Here is an 18,889-nt window from a genome sequence, read left to right on the forward strand (position 1 = left end):
CTGTGGTCATTCCACTGCCCACAGTTCAGCTATTTTTAACCATATGTATAAATATCATAAATCCAATTCTATGTCTATATTTTATTTAACAAGTGCCAAATAAGTTGAGAGGGAGTTGGAGACAAAAATGGGAAGAATTGAGCAAGTGATGAGAAAACAGTTTTAAAACTCCACCAGATAAAGAAAATCTTGTAACTCTTTGGAAAATTGGTCACAAAAGAACAAAAATGGGCTTTTTAGAATCACTTCCTATGTTTTCTATTCTTTATAGAAGAAACTAATATTTAAAGCAAAACAGCTATACAGCTTTCACAAGGTCTCTGGTAAACTGCTTTAAATATTACTAATGACCAGCCAGTATGTTTTTTGAATACTTTTCTGTCCTTTATCAGAGCTATTTTGTTCACTTCTCATATGGTATCATTTATATAAAATCTGTAATAATTAGACAAGAAATATGAAATGGGTTATTAAGAATGTTTGTATATTAATCATAATCTTACTTCAACTTTGAATGAGGTAGAATACCAAAGTAAGAGCTAAATGTCTTCATTATATTGTAATTTCATCACATACCAGCTTTCCTACCCATTAAATATCTATCTGACACCTGCAATAAATAGTAATTGAGCAATGGTATGCTTCACACAAAAATAAGAATGAATATCTTAAAATGATTTTTTTAAGTTCAGTGGTAGTTCTTGAATTTGAAACATGTTAATTTTCAAAGAATCATCCTATAGATGTCATTAGAAGATACGTAAAAAAATTGCTGGAGGAAAATAGCAGAAGAGGCTCCCAAATAACTATGGAGGACAACAGTGACTGGATTGTTTTTCTTGTTGCTTAAACATCTAAAAGAGTTACCCATTATTATCCACAACAGGTGAAACCGTATGCCCCTTGATGTACAGGACATCCCAGAACAAGCAGTACGTGCAAGCGAGCACAAGAGCACACAGGGGGTTAACACTGAGCATTTTAATAGCCTGTGTTCTTGCCTGGGAGTAGTAGTATCAGTTTTTATCTTAAGGATAACTCATGAATTCATTCAACAAACATTAAGGGCCTACTGTATCCCAGGCACTAAATTTGGCTATGAGACTATAGTAGTGAGTAAATAAACCCAGTCCTTGCCCTCAGGAAGCTTCTACTCTACTGAGAGAAAACTAATGAAGGAGACTTGAGTACTGTTTGTGACAAAAGCCATGAAGGAAAGGTACAGAGGGCAATACTAGAGAATACCTCAGTTGATCAGGGAAAGCCCTTCTGAGGAAGGTCTGCTTAAGAATGACCTAGAGGATGAGAAGTCAGCCATGAGAAGAGCAGAGGGACAAGCACTCCAAGCAGAGGAAATGGCTTGTGTGAAGGCGTTAAGGTGGACAGACTGGGATTGCATTCTGAGAGCTGAAAGGAGGCCCGTGTAGCTGAAGTGCACTGGCTGAGGGGAGAGTGGCCCAAGGCGTGAGGGAGTGAGGGAGGCGCTGGGTCACGCGGGGCCTTGTAAGCCACAAGTAAGGAGTTGGAACATTATTCCAATGTGGAAGTTTTAAAACACAAGAGCCTCATGGTCTGACTTATGTTTTCAAAATATTACTCGGGCTGCTGTGCGGAGAAAAACATCCAAGTGAAGAGGCCACTGCAGCTGTCCCAAGCAAGAGTTGGTGGTGGCTTGGACTGGCATGATGGCGACTGGCGCAGGACGTTTTTATGAGGTAAAAATGACAGGATCCACAAAAAAGAGAAAAGAAATGATACAACTTATTTATAGATCAGATGAGGGAGAGGAGGAAACTAAAGCTGAACTGAGTAAGGCTGAGAAGAGACGTACCTGAGTTAAGGAGGGAATCAGTTCAATATTATGCATGTTAAGTTTGAGATGCCTATGGAATACCCAAGTAGAGACGTCAGCTAAGCAGCTGGACACCAAAGTCGGGGCTTTCCCCATAAATTTGCACTTAGTAAATTCCGGTTTTTGAAGTACATAGTCAGTCATACACACAGTGCTAGAATTCTTTGCTGGATTTTCAGAAAACTGGAATGAGTCAGGAAAATGTGACAGTTTTTAATTTATCAAATGCCTTTTTTGGGGGGAGGTCAACTGTAGAATCAATATGTTCTTTAAAAATAGAATGCTTTTGAATAGCTAAGATGACATAGAAAAAAACCCCCAAAACCTAGTGTTACTTAAGGGAACATTTCAAACAGGTGGCTGGGGTAAACAAAACAGAGTAAATCACAATTGTAAAACTCTCCAGAAGTTCTCAGTTGTAAGTTTTCTCATAAGACAAACCCTATTTTAGAATCACATAGGAGTCGATAATTTTACATTTCCTTCCAGTTTTTCCTATTGCTGTTTTGCTGGTATTTCATAAAGACTTACGTAATGTCTTTTTTTTTTTTTAAGAGAGAAAACTGTAGTCTTTGGGAAAGCTGTGATTCAATGAATGACAACAATGATGAAGGTAAAAACTTGACCTGACATGCATAACCAAGAGATTTTTCATAGTCGAAGAACATTTGTTGGTTAAATCTCACTTTACAAAAGAGAAGTATCATTATACTCTAACTTTGCACCTGCTTTAACATTACTTACAGATCTGGGCTGCCCTGAGAATCTCCGGTTATAATCATTAATATCTTGATGCAATGGTGTGACATCCTGAGACTGGTCATCTTCACCAAATACTGTTAGCAGTAAAGTTACCTGTATGTTACAGAAAAAAATTGTTACACCTCTCTGCAGCATTAATTTTGTCATTTTGTATTATTATTCAATAGAATGAGAAAAGCTTCTGAATTTATGTTTTCATTCATTTCTTTTAATAAAGGCAACACGAGGGGGAGTAAGTTATTATTGCATTACAATAAAATCCGATGAAAAATGTAATTTGAAATCCTATGAAATAAAATGGTACCTTATCCAAACACTGGTTCTAATATTTTCCAGTCCACACCAGGGATAAAGTCAGTAGTTCTCTGTATGGGCTAACACATATTTGAAGATATCGGAATGATGAAAACATTCAGGAGCAAAGTGACATAAAAATATATACCTATCAGTTTGAGAGAGAAAAATTAGGGATTTCTTTTTTGGTATCACAATCATGAGTCCTTACCCTCACTGGTATTTGAAATACCTTTGAAAGCTACCACCCACGACACAGCGGTCAAGTTCCTGCAGGGACTGGCTCTCAGGCACCCGTCGCTACCACAGCCACAGAGGTCCCTCTCGATACTGTTGTACGTCTAACCTAAGACGTCCCCGGTTTCTCCTGTGGCAGAGGTAAGGGGGAACACAGGTCCCCCAGGACCACACACAGGTAATCAGGAGATGACAGGACCTCGAAAGACATGCACATTTTAAACTACAACAGCCACTACAGAAAAGGGTCACTGATGAGCTCTGCAATGAGATAAAACGGGAAGGAGTAGTGACAGATTCAGGTTTAAGTCATCTAGCTGTTTTTATCGTTCCTCCATTCAGCTGTAAAACCAGGGCCGCCCACTGCTCAGACGCTTTCCGCACAGCTCCAAAGAGGAGTGACTAAGAGCAGCAGGTGGCAGAAAGAGCAGGTGCAGCCATCTCTTAACAAATTTGTTAATAAAAATGCATTCTCCTAATAAATACTAATTGAGCACCTCCTGTGGGCCAGGGGCCACGCTGAGTGCTAGATATACAAAAAATGAAGACACGGCCTTGCCCCTTGGTGGTCATAATACCCAAGACAGAAGGGGAGGCAGACCTGTTCAAAAGCCTGTTCTAAGGCCCAGTGGTAGGTGTTGTACAGTCATCTGTCCTTAATGACGGGGCTGTGTTCTGGGAAAGGCATCATTATGCGATTTCGTCATTGTGTGAACATCACAGGGTGTACTCACACAAACCTAGATGGTCTAGCCTACTACACACCTAGGCTCTATGGTACTAATCTTATGGGACTACCGTCATGTATGCCGTCAATCATTGACCAAACGTTGTTATGTGGCACATGACTGTACTGATGCTTGAGAGTAAGGACTTCTTCTGCCTGGGGTGTCCAGAAAGCTTGAAACTTAAGCTAGCCCTTGAAATGCAGGTAGGCCCATTGGTGTGTTAGTGTATGCATTCAGGAGAGAAGTGGTGAGTGTGCTCCAGTCAGAGGCCGCAGCCTGTGCATTATGATTTCCAGTGAAACCGGAGGTGGAGCAGGGACCTGCCACTTGTCTTGCCTCCAGGATAAATTACTCTACAGTCAAGGAACCAAAAGCTATTACATTAAAACAACTGTATCTCCACCTTTCTAGCCTCTAGCCAATTTATGGGTGGTCCAAAGGACACCATAAGCTACTCTCTATATATATGCCCTATGAAAAGCCTTGGTAGAGCCAAGAAGAGATAGGTGGCGGAACTAATTCTTTAATGTAAGACCTATGGCCTGTCTCAGTGATGCTGGCCAATAGCTTAAGATGATAAGAGGTGCTATTGGCAAATAAGCTTCAGTGCTGACTGCCTAGTGTCACACATCAAATCAGCAGAGAGGCAGTATAAAAAAAAATCAATTTTCCTCCTGACCATGCAATAAAAAGTCAAATGTGAAAGAGGCCAAATTTGGAAATCTAGAAGCAAGAAAGAAAGAAGAGAAAGACCTGAACTTCCCTCTCTGTATCAAAAAAGAAAGCAGTGGTGGGGGGAAGTGGATAGCCAGAACAAAGGCTGAAAGGTATATATACGTGTGTGTGTGTGTGTGTGTGTGTGTATGTGCACACATGTGTATATATGTTTAACGATACCTCCTATATGGTTTTGTTTATATAAATTCCAAAAATCAGGCAAAACTAAACAATAATCTTAGAGGTGCAAGCTAAGATCATGAAACTATAAAGGGAATCAAGGAAATACTCATCATACAAGTCAGACAGCCATTACCTCTCAGAGAGGGAGCAGGGTGGAGGTTGGGAAGGTCCTGGGAGGATCTGGGGCTATTGGCCAGCTTTTGTGTCTTCATCTGAGTATTGACACTCAAGTGCTGCTTTGTGATAACTCAGTGAGCTGTACTTTGTTTTGTGTGCTTTTCTGTATGTCTGTTATATTTTACAAAGAATTTTTGAAAAATGATCACCTCTTCTATCATTTTATTTTATTTTTTGCTCTCTGTGGGTTATGCCTTCATAAAATGTCCTTTACTGTTGTTTCAGTGGGGTTGTGAGAGGGAGCACAAGAAGATATACGCATTCAGCTTGATGTCTTTACCTGGAAGTTCTCTGTCCTTTGCAGAACTTCACTTTGCACACTGAAGACTTCCTAAGGAAATGCTGTCTTTTTACGAGTTCATAACTTGTTATCAGAAAGGTATATATTTTTAAATGAAAAATAAAATAAGTATAAAATAAATTATGAAAAACTGTATACAACTGATAGAATGTCCTATTTTGCTAAATTTACTAATTAAAAAACTAAGAACTTCAGCTCCTCAGGTTTTTCAGTATTTTATTTTTCCAGTTTGTCAAAGAAATTGAGAAAATTTGGCACATCTCATCTGTGCTGACATTTCAGTCTTCAATATATATTTATAAAACTTACTGCCTCCCTCCTGAGGTAGCCTCTACACCAACTACAATAGTCTAATCTGTCCTGGATAATGCAATGTGATTATGTCTCCAAAAGGGACATTTAAAAAAATCATTATTCATCATTTAAAGCTATCTGGACCCTCACTGGAGAAGGGCAGATTAAAAATAAATTAAAGGGGCCGGCCTGGTGGCATAGTGGTTAAGTTTGCACGTTCCACTTTGGCGGCCCGGGGTTCACGGGTTCGGATCCCAGGCGCAGACCTACACACCACTCATCAAGCCAGAGGCAGTGACCCACATACAAAATAGAGGAAGACTGGCACAGAAATTAGCTCAGGGACAATCTTCCTCAAGCAAAAAGAGGAAGATTGGCAACAGCTGTTAGTTTAGGGCCAGTCTTCCTCACCAAAAAAAAAAAAAATAAAACAAAATCAATTAAAATAAATTAAAAAGGAAAAACAATTTTTTTCAAAAGAAGTATATGTAGGGGATATTTGCTTAAGTGTGATTAAGTTCAGTGATTCCTCTGCTGGTATTACAACAAAGACTTAACTGGGATTTGGGGGAGGAGTCCTTTACCGGTTGTTTTTTACTACAACTGAAGGATTTCAAAGGGAATTCCCTTTTTTTGAGGTGTCTTAAAGACATTTAAAAAAAAATAATGGAGTAACATCATAGAAGCTTTGGATAAATGAAGTTCTGGTGAAAATATCAAAATAATTCAAAAGTTAGACACAAAAGTATAAAAATTTACAAAATGAACTAGCATAAATGATGCTTTCTGGATACAAACATTACCGTTTGTCTACAGATTGGACAGCTGATTGCCCCCAGCCATGAACCATATCGCCAGTACGCAATAATACAGGTACCTAATGGGAAAAAAGAACATTAATACTGATGTTTTAAAGTCCACGTATCCTCAGAAAGTTTCAAAGATTTGAAATATTTTAACGGTATCACCTTATTTTAAAATATTTTTTACTTCACCCAACCAACTCTTCAGACAAATTCAAATCTTTTATTTATTTATTTATTTATTTATTTATTTGTTTTTCCCCAAAGCCCCAGTAGATAGTTGTATGTCATAGCTGCACATCCTTCTAGTTGCTGACAAATTCAAATCTAATAACAACTCCCAGCCATTGGAAAATATTTTTATTTAAACTACCAGCTAAGACAGACATTTTTACACAATCAAAAGTAAGCATGCATTAACTGCTTCAAATGCTATGAGGCCTCAAAGACTTAAAAATAGAGATGCCCTATGACCCAGCCATCCCATTACTGGGAATCTATCCAATGAACCTGAAATCAACAATCCAAAGAGGCTTATGCACCCCTATGTTCATTGCAGCATTATTCACCATAGCCAAGAAGTGGAAGCAACCTAAGTGTCCCTCGACTGACGATTGGATTAAGAAAATGTGGTATATATATATACAATGGAATACTACTCAGCCATAAAAAAAGACAAAATCGTCCCATTTGCAACAACATGGATGGGCCTGGAGCGTGTTATGTTAAGTGAAATAAGCCAGAAAGAGAAAGACAAACACTGTATTTGTCTTTCACTCATATGTGGAATATAAACCAACACATGGACAGAAAAAACTGTACTGTGGTTACCAGGGGCAGGCAGTGGGGGTGGGGGGTGGGCACAAGGGGTGAAGGGAGTCATATATATGGTGATGGACAAACAAAAATGCACAACCCAAAATTTCACAATGTTAAAAACCATTAAAACATCAATAAAAAAAAAAAAGAAAAAAAATATTGCATTTCCTATGTAAAATAAATAAAACAGTAATTAAACATCATTGTAAATATGACAATCAACAAATCACAGCATAAATTTTCTGTTCCAAATTTGGTACGTATGTTACAAAAATACAACTTCTATTTTTTTAAGAGTTTAGAAAGCCAAGTTACTTAAACATCACTAACAGCAATTAAGCAGTATAAGCAAGGAACCAGAGGACACAGAGATTACATGCTCTCTGCCCTGATCAAGTTTATCATCCAGTGTAATAACTGAATCAACTTTAGAACTGGAAGTATTTGGTTTTGCTTAAGGTGTTCATGAGCAGCAAAACAGCTAAACACAGCCTAAAGGAAGAGCTTATAGACCTCGAAAAGTGGTTGGTGAACTAAGAGAATAAGCACTCAAGTTCAGACCAGGAACAAACGAAGAAGGAATACTTTTAAATACCGTGTGATGTTTAAGGAGCCAGTTTGTTTTCTTCTCTGCAGGACACCTGTTTCTCGGACCACCCAGGTCCCACTGTGAATCTGAACCAAGTGCTTCCTGTCTCTCTCAGCCCCCAGGATCTTCTCTGTAGTCTTACTCTTGCTGGAGCAACCTAGCTTAGCCCTCCTGTGTTCCCTATGCTGATTCCTCCAGATCAAATAAATGTCCAGAATTCAGAACAAGCAATGACAATCAAATTGAGGAGACCCAGGTGACATGTTCAAATCAATCAGAAGGTATTACATCTTGAATTGTGTAATATTAACTCAGTACAAAAGGAGTGCACAGAGGGAGAACTCTCTGGGATGCATTAGAGTAACTTGCAGAGGAGAAAGGATCTGAACTGAACTTTGTAGCAGAGGTAAGACTTAGGCAGAAAATAGCGGGGAGGATGCTCCAGGTTCTATGAACAGCAAGAGCAACGTGGAGGCAGAAATAAATGGTGTGTGAGGAGACCGGTGAGCAAACCAACGGCTAAGCACAGGCCGTCCAAATGGGACATTACAGTGACTGTGGAAAGAAACTGGCTCAACAGTTTGAAGATGAATTTAAAAACTAAACAATCTTTATCTCATCTCTTTTCCTCCTCTCAGAGTGCTGCGTTAATTAGATAATATTTATTAAGTTCTTTGAGCAATCCAATTTCGTATAGAAACTATATAAAAGCACAACTTATAAATCTGTTAGTATTATTATTACCATCTGTAATGGTGCCTTAGATTTATCTATTTCCTTTTCACCCAAAAGTTCAGTGTGTTTTGACATAAGTTATTTAATCCCACATCTCTTTCCACAAACTGGGGTATAGGTGTCCTTGTTTTGCAAATTATGGAACGACCACTTGCCTGCACTGAGAAGCTAGGGTCCAGCAATCAGACACTTCAGTTCACACACATCTGCTATGATATGCTTGATGTTCTCCCTTTTCCTCAACTTTCCCCCTCTTTAAAAAGAGAGATCCACCTAAATAGGATGGTGGGAGAGATGACTCCAAGACTTTAATCTGGGGCACAATCTCTCTAAATGTGTTTATTTGTACAATGGGAATAAGACCTCATAAAACTGCTGGAGAATTAAATAAAATAATGTGGGTTATGAATGCAAGCAAGGTGAAGTCTGTCGCTGTTATTCTCAACTCACCATAAACGAACAGAGCTGTCGTTCCATGTATAGGAACTACTAAGCTCAAGTGCTCTTTTTTTTTTTTTGATTTATTTATTTTTTCCCCCAAAGCCCCGGTAGATAGTTGTGTGTCATAACTGCACATCCTTCTAGTTGCTGTATGTGGGACACGGCCTCAGCATGTCCGCAGAAGCGGTGCGTCGGTGCGCGCCCAGGATCTGGGCCCAGACCGCCAGCAGCGGAGTGCTCACACTTAACCGCTAAGCCATGGGGCCGGCCCTCAAGTGCTCTTGGTACACACTGCATCAATGTACTTGAACTACTATTCAAAGGAACACATTTCTGTTTAGTGAGAATTTGAATAACTAGTTTTTTCTTTAACTTTTGAACCTAGAGACAGACAGTAAATAAAAGTGTCTAACAAATAGAGCAGGATATCAGAAGCAATCTACCCTATTACCTCAGTCCCAGAGGTAAAACCAAGAACACGATACAGCCATCTTTCAGTGGACCGGGTTATGCACTCGGTGAAATACCTAAGCCTGGGTTGGCAAATCAAGTTCATCTTGTCTGCCAAACCTCACTGATTCCTAACACCTGCCTGCAGTCCTGCGTTATAGGATGGCTGAGGCCACGTCCAGACTCAGAAAAAGAGCATCAAATTGATTAGGAGTATCTACCAGAGGTCTGAAAGGGGGAAAAGTATCTGCTTTCTCTGATGGCCGTTTAATTCTCCCAGTCTGATCTTTCATTATTTTGCTGCTCATTAGCATTTCCATCAGATAATTAAAGATAAACACTGAAATAGTGTTTTATAATTTGTTATCTGCTTAGGCAAAAACCTTAGGGCAGAGGTTGAAATTAACGGATGAGGCAATAACGGGATTAGTCAGTACTTACTAAATGAGCACTAGGTGTAGAAAACCCTGCATTGCATGGTATGGATTTCCAATACTTATGTCATTCCCAACAGTATAAATTATAACATTACACAACGAAGAATTCTATATAATGAATCTTAGACAAAAGATACAAAGAGGAGAAAGCAATTTATAGGATCATTGTATACTACATTTTAAATTAGTCTTTATATGGAAATTGAGTACATTTTGGGAGCAATTAGAACCCTATCTTGAATACAGCTGTTCAAATGGAAAGAAATACTACCAATAAAAAATAGGTTGAGTGATTGGCTAAATCTTAAGTAGAGGGTAGTTGTATAAGCCACCATTCACAAAGACTTCAGCATTGGCTTTGAGGTGAGACCTAAGTTTAAAACCTGGCTCTTTCCCTTAGCAGCTGGGTTACCCTTTGTAAAATTTCTTAACATCTCTGAGCCTCACTTTCCTCATCTACGGGGTCAGATGCGATGAAGTTGTTAAGTGTCCAGCGCATAGTAGGCATGTAATAACTAACTGTCCCCAATCTCGTATGACCATAACAAGCAAGGACTGTATGATATCTCATTATTCCCTAAGAAATCTTTCCGGAGGGTCAGGAAAAACGACCAGGGTTAGAAAGCATCCCTTACTGAAACTAAGTAAGCGACATCAACATTCCTTTTTTGTCCCACTACATGCTCTAGGTTTCTCATTCTCCCTTACCAAACCTCTTGAGGTCATGAAGAAAGAGAGGCTAAGAACTTCTGTCCTGACTCAGAGTGAAAAAGAGGTAGCAGAGCTAAGGGAAGGTCTTGGGCAGGGTCCTTGAGAGAAGAAACTTCCTGCCTTGGGAAAGATGAATAATCAATGAAACTACCAAAAGGTGATGAACAATGAGGGATTCAGTGAAGCCCGCATGGTATTGATATACTTGAATTACTATTCAAAGAAACACACTTCTGTTTAATGAGAAGTTGAATAACTAGTTTTTTTAAATCTCTGAACCCACAGACACTAAATAAAAGTGGCTGACAAGTAGAGCAGGATATCAGAAGCAATCTACCCTATTCACGAAATACAAAATGTGCCAAAGAGAAAATTAGGAATCCAGCCTGTGCACACACATAGTCTATTTATTTATTTATTTTTCCCCCCAAAGCCCCAGGAGATAGTTGTATGTCATAGCTGCACATCCTTCTAGTTGCTGCATGTGGGACGCAGCCTCAGCATGGCCGGAGAAGCGGTGCGCGCCTGGGATCCGAACCCGGGCCGCCAGCAGCGGAGCGCGTGCACCTAACCGCTAAGCCACGGGGCCGGCCCCCACACACATAGTCTAAATCGTCACTTTTTACCAAGTATATTATTGTTTGCTTACCACAAAAAAGATGTCCACAGTTTGTTTCAACAGGGAAGGAGGCCTGATGTAAACAGATTGGACAGTACATGTCAGTGTAAAACTGTTGTCGAGCAGCAGCCGGCGCATCCTGATGAGAAAACATGTGTATATGTTTATACGCGACACACACAGGCTTTCCACAATTATCTTTATGTGAAATTATACTTAAGAACACAGTCAATACTGTGTAATCCTCACCAAATTTTAGATGTGTGACAGTTTAAGGTCGTATAAGTTTGATAAAGTTATGAAGCTATATTCGTGTTTTATTTAAACTGCATGGTCTCTATCCTCCTTCCTGAACACAGTTTAAAGATAAAAACCTAGATGAACTCAGGAGTTTCTCTTTTACTCCATTAGAGTAAGTTATTCTGAGTAACACAAGGCTGAGCTAATGCATACACTGAAGAATAAGAAATGTCAAACCATTTCCCAAGTATTAGCTTTCTCTCATTTTTAACATCGTTTTCATTCATACATTCCCAGCAAGTGTTGCGTGTATGCTGCACCTCACAAGAGATCAGAATTAAACTTTCAGAAGAATAATTGGCCATTTGGGAAGTAGAAAAATTTAAGACCACTGGTAACTTGAACTTAATCCTTCACGTGGTCAGATTACCAAATTTTAATGTTTCTCAGTTATATCACTGTTGTGATTGTACTAGATATCAAAGAACCCACTAGAGCGTGAGTGCTGTGAGGACGAGGACTTCATCTGTAGGACTCATTGAGTAAGACCCCAGGAACTGGAGAATTATGTAGTACTAGTACCGAATGTGTATCTTTTAAAACACTTAACAAAAGCTGTTTTTACAGCACCCAGCACACATCTTATAAAACAAAGTAGCTGGCATTAAAAATATCAAATTATCCAAAAAAAAGTATCAAATTGCTAAATATGAGCTATCCTTTTTTGTTTTGCTGAGGAAGATTCGCCCTGAGCTAACATCTGTTGTCAATCTTCCTCTTTTTGTATGTGAGCCACCACCACAGCATGGCCACCGACGAGTGGTGTAGCTTCACGCCCAGGAACCGAACCTGGGCCGCCAAAGCAGAGGGTGCTGACCTTAGCCTCTAGGCCACTGGGGCCGGCCCTGAGCTATTCTTAATTGTAAACTAAATCAAAGATTTTTGTCACCCAAAATTAATAAACCATGACTAAAATCCTCTGTGTCCTAAAACAGTCCTAAAATACTAGAATATTCTATAAGCCAAAGTCACAACTTGATGCTATAGTCTTTTATGTCATTTTTAATGGTGCAAAAAAGAAAAACATACAGCACTTAATGTCCCCCTCTCTACCTTTTCTCTTCATTATTCTTCTTTGGAAATTGACAAAAACCCAATTACCAGTGCTGTCCAACAGAACTTTATGCAAGAATGGAAAGCTTTATCTGTGCTGTTCAATATGGTAGCCACTAGCCACATGTGGCTATTGAGTACGTTAAATGTGGCTAGTGTGACTCAAGTACTGAATTTTTAATTTTACTTAATTTTATTTAATTTCAAGTTAAATAGCCACATGTGGCTAGTAGCTGCCATATAGGACAGCACAGAATAGGCTAAGTCTCTAGCTTTATTCTAACTAGAACTACATGTCATGCCTGAGGCAGGTGTGAGGTAGATGAATGGGAGAGTGGTGCAAAGAAATCTGGAAGATCCACCTCAATCTGAGACTCCTGGATAGCTAGATCTATTCATGTAATCCTAGTGTGAATTTAATCAAATCTTAGGGATCTAATATGTTAAATGGAGATAATAGTTGCCTTACTTATCATGTTTGAAGATTAAACAAGATAGTTGTATGTGAAACAACTTTGTAAATTACAAAAACTATCCCAGCATGAATTATTGATAACAATAGCTCTGGAACAGAGTACTACTAATATGCTTAAACTATTTTTTGCATCAATGAATTTAAGTCATACAAAGGCAGGAATACTTGTTTGTTTAGTTCATGATTGAATTCCCAACACCTACAACGGTGTCTGGTGTATGACAGATGTTCAATAAATATTGGTGAATGGATAAATTATAAAACCCTCTTTGGAATTAAAGTTTGGTAGCTAGGAAATCAATTTTTAATTTTTGTTTTTTGATGTTAGTTGTGTTGGCATGAAGATGTACAATATCCTACTTAATGCAGCTTTTATAAAATGTATTACATTTCTGGTTCTTAGAGAGTCCATCTGGTTAAAAGCAAAGAAGAGGCACAGGAGAAAAGTTTTTGTCTTTGCCTAACTAGTTTTGTTAACTTTTTACCATTGAAGAAAAAGAAAAGGAAAAAAAAAAGCCACCCCTTATAGTCATTTCCGTGTAGGTCTTAGGGGAAAACATGTTAGAAAGAATAGTTTTTCCACTACCTTTCATTAAAGCCAATTAGCAATTATTTTCTCACGAGTAAATAATAGGAAAACTGCAGTCTTTTAAAGCAAGTTAAAAAACAACTCATGAAAACATCTGAATATGTTAAGACTAGTCATTTGCCTAATCTGAAAATATACAATCAATAGAATAATTTAAGGTAACTTAAAGCAGAAAAGAAGCCCATTTTTTACTTTTCCAAAAGGTAATTTATTAATGCTTCCTCACAATTTCCTATGCGAGGGGAGTAATAACATCTGCTCTTACATAAATGCATGTCTATATAACAACAGTACCTGTTCTGAGTGAAGTTGCTCCCGAAGCACCCTCACTAGCTCTTGGTTTTCTGGGTGAATGTTTTGATGTGCATTTCTGTTGAATAAAACAGAATAAACTTTGAATATAAAATATTGTCAGATGAATCAGTTTTCTTTAAGGGTCTAATTTTCAACCTAGTTCTACTGGTAACTTAAATGTAAATGACGGCATATGACTGTACTCCAGTTCCAGGACTGAAGATTCCAGGCTATTCTGAGATCACTGATTATCAGCTCATTTCAGGTTTAACTGGCAAATGATGAAATCCAGAGGTCTAGTACTTGAGGATTTAATGAAACTGCAGACACAAATAATATAAAAAACAACACATTTATTTCTTTTGTAAAATTCCTTCAAAATAAGCAGCTATATAATTCTATATATTATACATTTGAACACTTTTCCATATCTAATTAGGTCTTTGTCCCAACTTTTCACCTGTGAGGAGAGGGGAAGAGAGAAAAACAAAAACTAAAATTACATAATGTAGAGAAGCCAAAACCTAACATTCCACTAGTATCTTAACATTAACGATTTAAATGGAGAATCCAAGGTAAGAAGTTAGTGGCTGATATAAAAGGATGGGATAAGACGTGAGTATTGAAATTAGAAGTGGTGGCTAGGTTGGTACGGAGGGGTAAAGATATCAGCTTAATTTCATTTGGCTGTATAAGTTTTTCTAAATTTAAACCTCTAACAGCAATAATTTTAAGTGCATACAATCCCAGTTTTACTCTATAGAAGAGTCTTTATTCTCCAGGTGAACCAATATCCAACAGTGATAAGAACTCTAAATCAATATTCTAACGGGATAGGGAAAATTAAAGAAATCCATCCTACGAATATTTAATTTTTAGTAAAAAATTCAAATTTTAGAAAAGAAAGCTGACAAAATATAACCATTAGTTCAGAGTGGACATAAAAACAATTTAAGTCAAATATCTAATCACAAGCTCAACATAAATACAATGAAACTACTTGAACTCTGTTTAAACACCTTAAATTTTGGTGGATTATTTATTGTAAAATGCTATATTCCTGTGATTGAAAAAATGATCTATGAAAGTAAGCTACTCTATGGTGAAAATAATTTATCAAGGAACAACACCGGAACCATCTCATTTAAATACCAGTAAATACCGAGCTAAGTGGCATTTCTCCATTTTTGACAGTGGAAAACCATTCCCTTTTCACTGGAAAAAGATAGTCATGACTTTTTAAAGTATAGATATAAACCATGTGACTGGAAGGTCTTTCTTTTGGTTTCTTTACATAAAAGATATAAGATTCTTAAATCTGGTAGTAGAGTATTAGAAAAGTGAAAATACAGCCAAAGAGGGGCCAGCCCAGTGGCGCAAGCGGTTAAGTGCGCATGCTCCGCTGTGGCGACCCGGGGTTCGCGGGTTCGGATCCCGGGTGCGCACTGATGCATTACTTGGCAAGCCATGCTGTGGCAGCGTCTCATATAAAGTGGAGGAAGATGGGCACGGATGTTAGCCCAGGGCCAGTCTTCCTCGGCAAAAAAAGAGGAGGATTGGCAGATGTTAGCACAAGGCTGATCTCCTCACAAAAAAACAACAAAAAATATATATATATAGCCAAAGAATAAGAACAAACAGCCCAAGATGCTGAACACGGCCTGTAGCTCAGGTAATTAAATGACTGGCAACTATTAGTACAGAACCAAAAATTTAGAAAACAATGGGATAAATTAAGATAGACTGAAAGCTAGATTAGAAAATCTGGAACATATGATCACCTTAGCTACAAGAAAATGACAGGGCATTTGACACTAAGCAGGTCTAAAGTAAGATGCCAAGGAAAACAGTGGCTCTAATATAGAACCAAAGTACATTTGTTGTTGTTATTGTATTTACCAACGATTTATGGTCCTTCTTGTTCTTTGAAAGAAGAAACCAAAACTATCAAACCGGTGAAGTTATACGTGGCCCTGGAAAGGAGCCAGGAACCTCTGATATGAGGAAAGAAATGATACCCAGACCCTGGGTCAAGAAAGAAAGTTTGAATCAAAGTTTACAAATGTGCAAAAGTATGTGGTTGATAGGTTAAATTGCATACCACTTTAAAATGCATACCAGACTGGCTTCTGGTATGTCAACAAATGGCAGCTACTTACTAATAGCTCAAGAAGGAAAGAACAAATAAAAAAGATTTAAAAAGAAATGAATCATAACTACCAAACATTGCTGAAAGAAATTAAAGGAGACACAAATAAATGGAAAGACACCTAATGTTCATAGACTGGAAGACTTAGTATTGTTAAGATGTCAATACTACCCAAAGTGATCTATCTACAGATTCAATGCAATCCCTATCAAAATTCCAACAGCATTCTCTGCAGAAACAGAAAAACCCATTCTAAAATTTATATGGTATCTCAAGGGACCCCAAATAGCCAAAATAATCTTGAAAAAGAAGAGCAAAGTTGTAGGACACACACTTCCTGATATCAAAACTTAGTAATCAAAACAGTGTGGTACTGGCATAAGGATAAACACATAAACCAATGGAACAGAACACAGAGACCAGAAGTAAACTCGCACATATGTGGTCAACTGACAAGGATGCCAAGACCCTTCAACGGGGTAAGGAGAGTCTTGTCAACAAATGGTGCTGGGAAAACTGGAAATCCACATGCAAGAGAATGAATTTGGATCCTTACCTCATACCATATACAAAAATTAACTCAAAATCAATCAAAGACCTAAACTTAAGAGCTAAATCTATAAAAATCTTAGAAGGAAACACAGGAGAAAATCTTTATGACCTTGGATTTAGCAATGATTTCTTTAATGAAACCAAAAACACAGGCAACAACAAAAAAACAGATAAACTTGACTTCATCAAAATTAAAAACTTAAAAAAAAAAAACACAACACTGTGCCGAACCCAGTTCGCAAAAAAATAAATAAAAACTTTTGTGCAATATAAAGAATATATAAAGAACTCCTATAACTCAAAAACAAACAAGCAAACAACTCAATTCAAAGATGGGCAAAGGACTTGACTAGACATTTCTCCAAAGAAGGCAAACAAATGGCCAATAAGCATACGAAATGATGCTCAACATCATTAGTCGTTAGTGAAATGCAAATCAAAACCACGAGATATCACTTCGCACCCATTAGGATGACTCATCAAAAAAACAGAAAGTAGCAAGTTTTGGCAAGAATGTAGAGAAAATTGAACCCTCATGCATTGCTAGGGGGATGTAAAATGGGCAGCCTCTCTGAAAAACAGATTAGAGGTTCCTCAAAAAGTTAAACATAGAATTACCATATGATCTAGCAATTCTAATTGAAAGCAGAGACTCAGATCCCTATAATACCAATGTTCACAGCAGCATCATTCACAATAGCCAAAAGGTGAGAACAACCCAAATGTCCATTAACAGATGACTGAATAAACAAAATGTGGTATATACATACAATGGAATATTATTCAGCCATAAAAAGGAATGAAATTCTGATACATGCTAGAACATAGACAGACCTTGAAAGCATTACGCTAAGTGAAATAAGCCAGACAGAAATGGACAAATATTGCATGCTTCTACTTTATGAGTTACCTAGAATAGGCTAATTCATTGCGACAGAAAGTAGAATAAAGGTTACCAGGGGATGGGGAGGAGGGAGAGGGAATTATAATTGGTACTGTTTCTGTTTGGGATGATGAGAAAGTTTTGGAAATAGATAGTGGTGATGGTTACACAACACTGTGAATGTACTTAATGCCACTGAATTGTACATTTAAAATGGTAAATTTTATGTTATGTATATGTTACCACAATACAAAAGAAAGAATTAATTATAATGACTAAAAATATCAAAGAAATTACAGGAAAGAGACAGAAGGTTCCTTTGCTTGAATTTTAAACTATGCATGCTACTCCTCCCACAACTCATCACTAATTGATTACTTCAGTTGAAGTAACAGGATTACAACTGCCAATTGAATCTGAATGTGAAGAGAGGGACAGGAATTTAAACTGACCTCCCACCCAACCATATGACAGATTCAAAACACTGACCAAGTAATGGGGAGCACCTTATATAATTTGAAAAATTATTTCTTAAGTTGAGCCCAAATCTCATTATTTATCTTCACCTATTGGCCTTCGTTCTGCCCGTGGAGCTACACAGAATAAATCTAATTCTGCTTCAACAAAACAAGCCCTCATCATATTTAAAGACAGCTTTTATGTTCGTCTTTTTCCCTAAGCTAGATATCCCCAGTTCCTTCAAGCATTTTTATATGATTTGTTTCCGTAGCTTTATTCATTCTGATAACCTCCCCTGAATGTTTTCCATTTTAAAATTCTTGACCCAAACTGAATACAATCCAAAAGTGACATTTATCTGGGTATTTTGATTAATGCAGCCTAATACTGTTAAGTGTTTGGCATTTACGATATATAATTGCCTTATTAAATAGAAACTTTCAGTTTCACATCATTCCAATCTGTGGGGAAAAGACTTTTATTATACAAGTAATAAATATCCATAGTAGAGAAATTAGAAAAACAAATAATGGAAAAGAAAAATATTTTAAAATAAAATTAATCTTATAAAAATTTTTAAACAAAATCGGCTACTTGACTTATGGTTTTGTGATGTGTCTCTCACTCAACAATTTATCACGGAGACTTTTACGTGAAAATAAAGTTCTATCTGCATCCCATTCTTAACAGGTAAAGAGCAGATACTTCATTTGTATTTGCCTAGTCATGACCCATTTTTTATTTTATAATTATTGAGATATAATTCACACACCATACAATCTACCCATTTAGAAGGTTCAATTCAATGGTTTCACAGACATCTGCAACCATCACCACAGTCAATTTTAGAACATTTTCATCACCTTGAAAAGAAATCCTATACCCTTTAGCTATCACCTCCTATACCCCCACCTGCCACCCCAGTCCTAAGCAACCACTAATCCACTTTCTATCTCTACAGATTTCCCTATTGTGGACAATCATAT

General features: G+C 37.6%; 1 protein-coding gene across 3 annotated transcripts in view; it reads right to left on the bottom strand.

The window, feature by feature from the left end:
* Positions 1-18,889, bottom strand: part of RNF170 (ring finger protein 170) — a 29,796-nt gene that overhangs the window by 2,204 nt on the left and 8,703 nt on the right. For 2 of the 3 annotated variants that reach the window (XM_087418602.1, XM_087418603.1), the window contains exons 3-7: positions 13,861-13,936; positions 11,180-11,288; positions 6,349-6,422; positions 5,231-5,281; positions 2,597-2,707 (exon numbers count right to left, since the gene is read on the bottom strand). In XM_087418602.1, the coding sequence (XP_087274728.1) occupies positions 2,597-2,707; positions 5,231-5,281; positions 6,349-6,422; positions 11,180-11,288; positions 13,861-13,936 (421 nt within the window). The remainder of the gene's footprint in view (positions 1-2,596; positions 2,708-5,230; positions 5,282-6,348; positions 6,423-11,179; positions 11,289-13,860; positions 13,937-18,889) is intronic. The other variant, XM_004441216.3, reaches the window with a different exon arrangement.

Source organism: Ceratotherium simum, chromosome 28 (assembly GCF_057802395.1).
Source record: "Ceratotherium simum simum isolate JZ-2026a chromosome 28, ASM5780239v1, whole genome shotgun sequence".
Classification (NCBI taxonomy): Eukaryota; Metazoa; Chordata; class Mammalia; order Perissodactyla; family Rhinocerotidae; genus Ceratotherium; species Ceratotherium simum.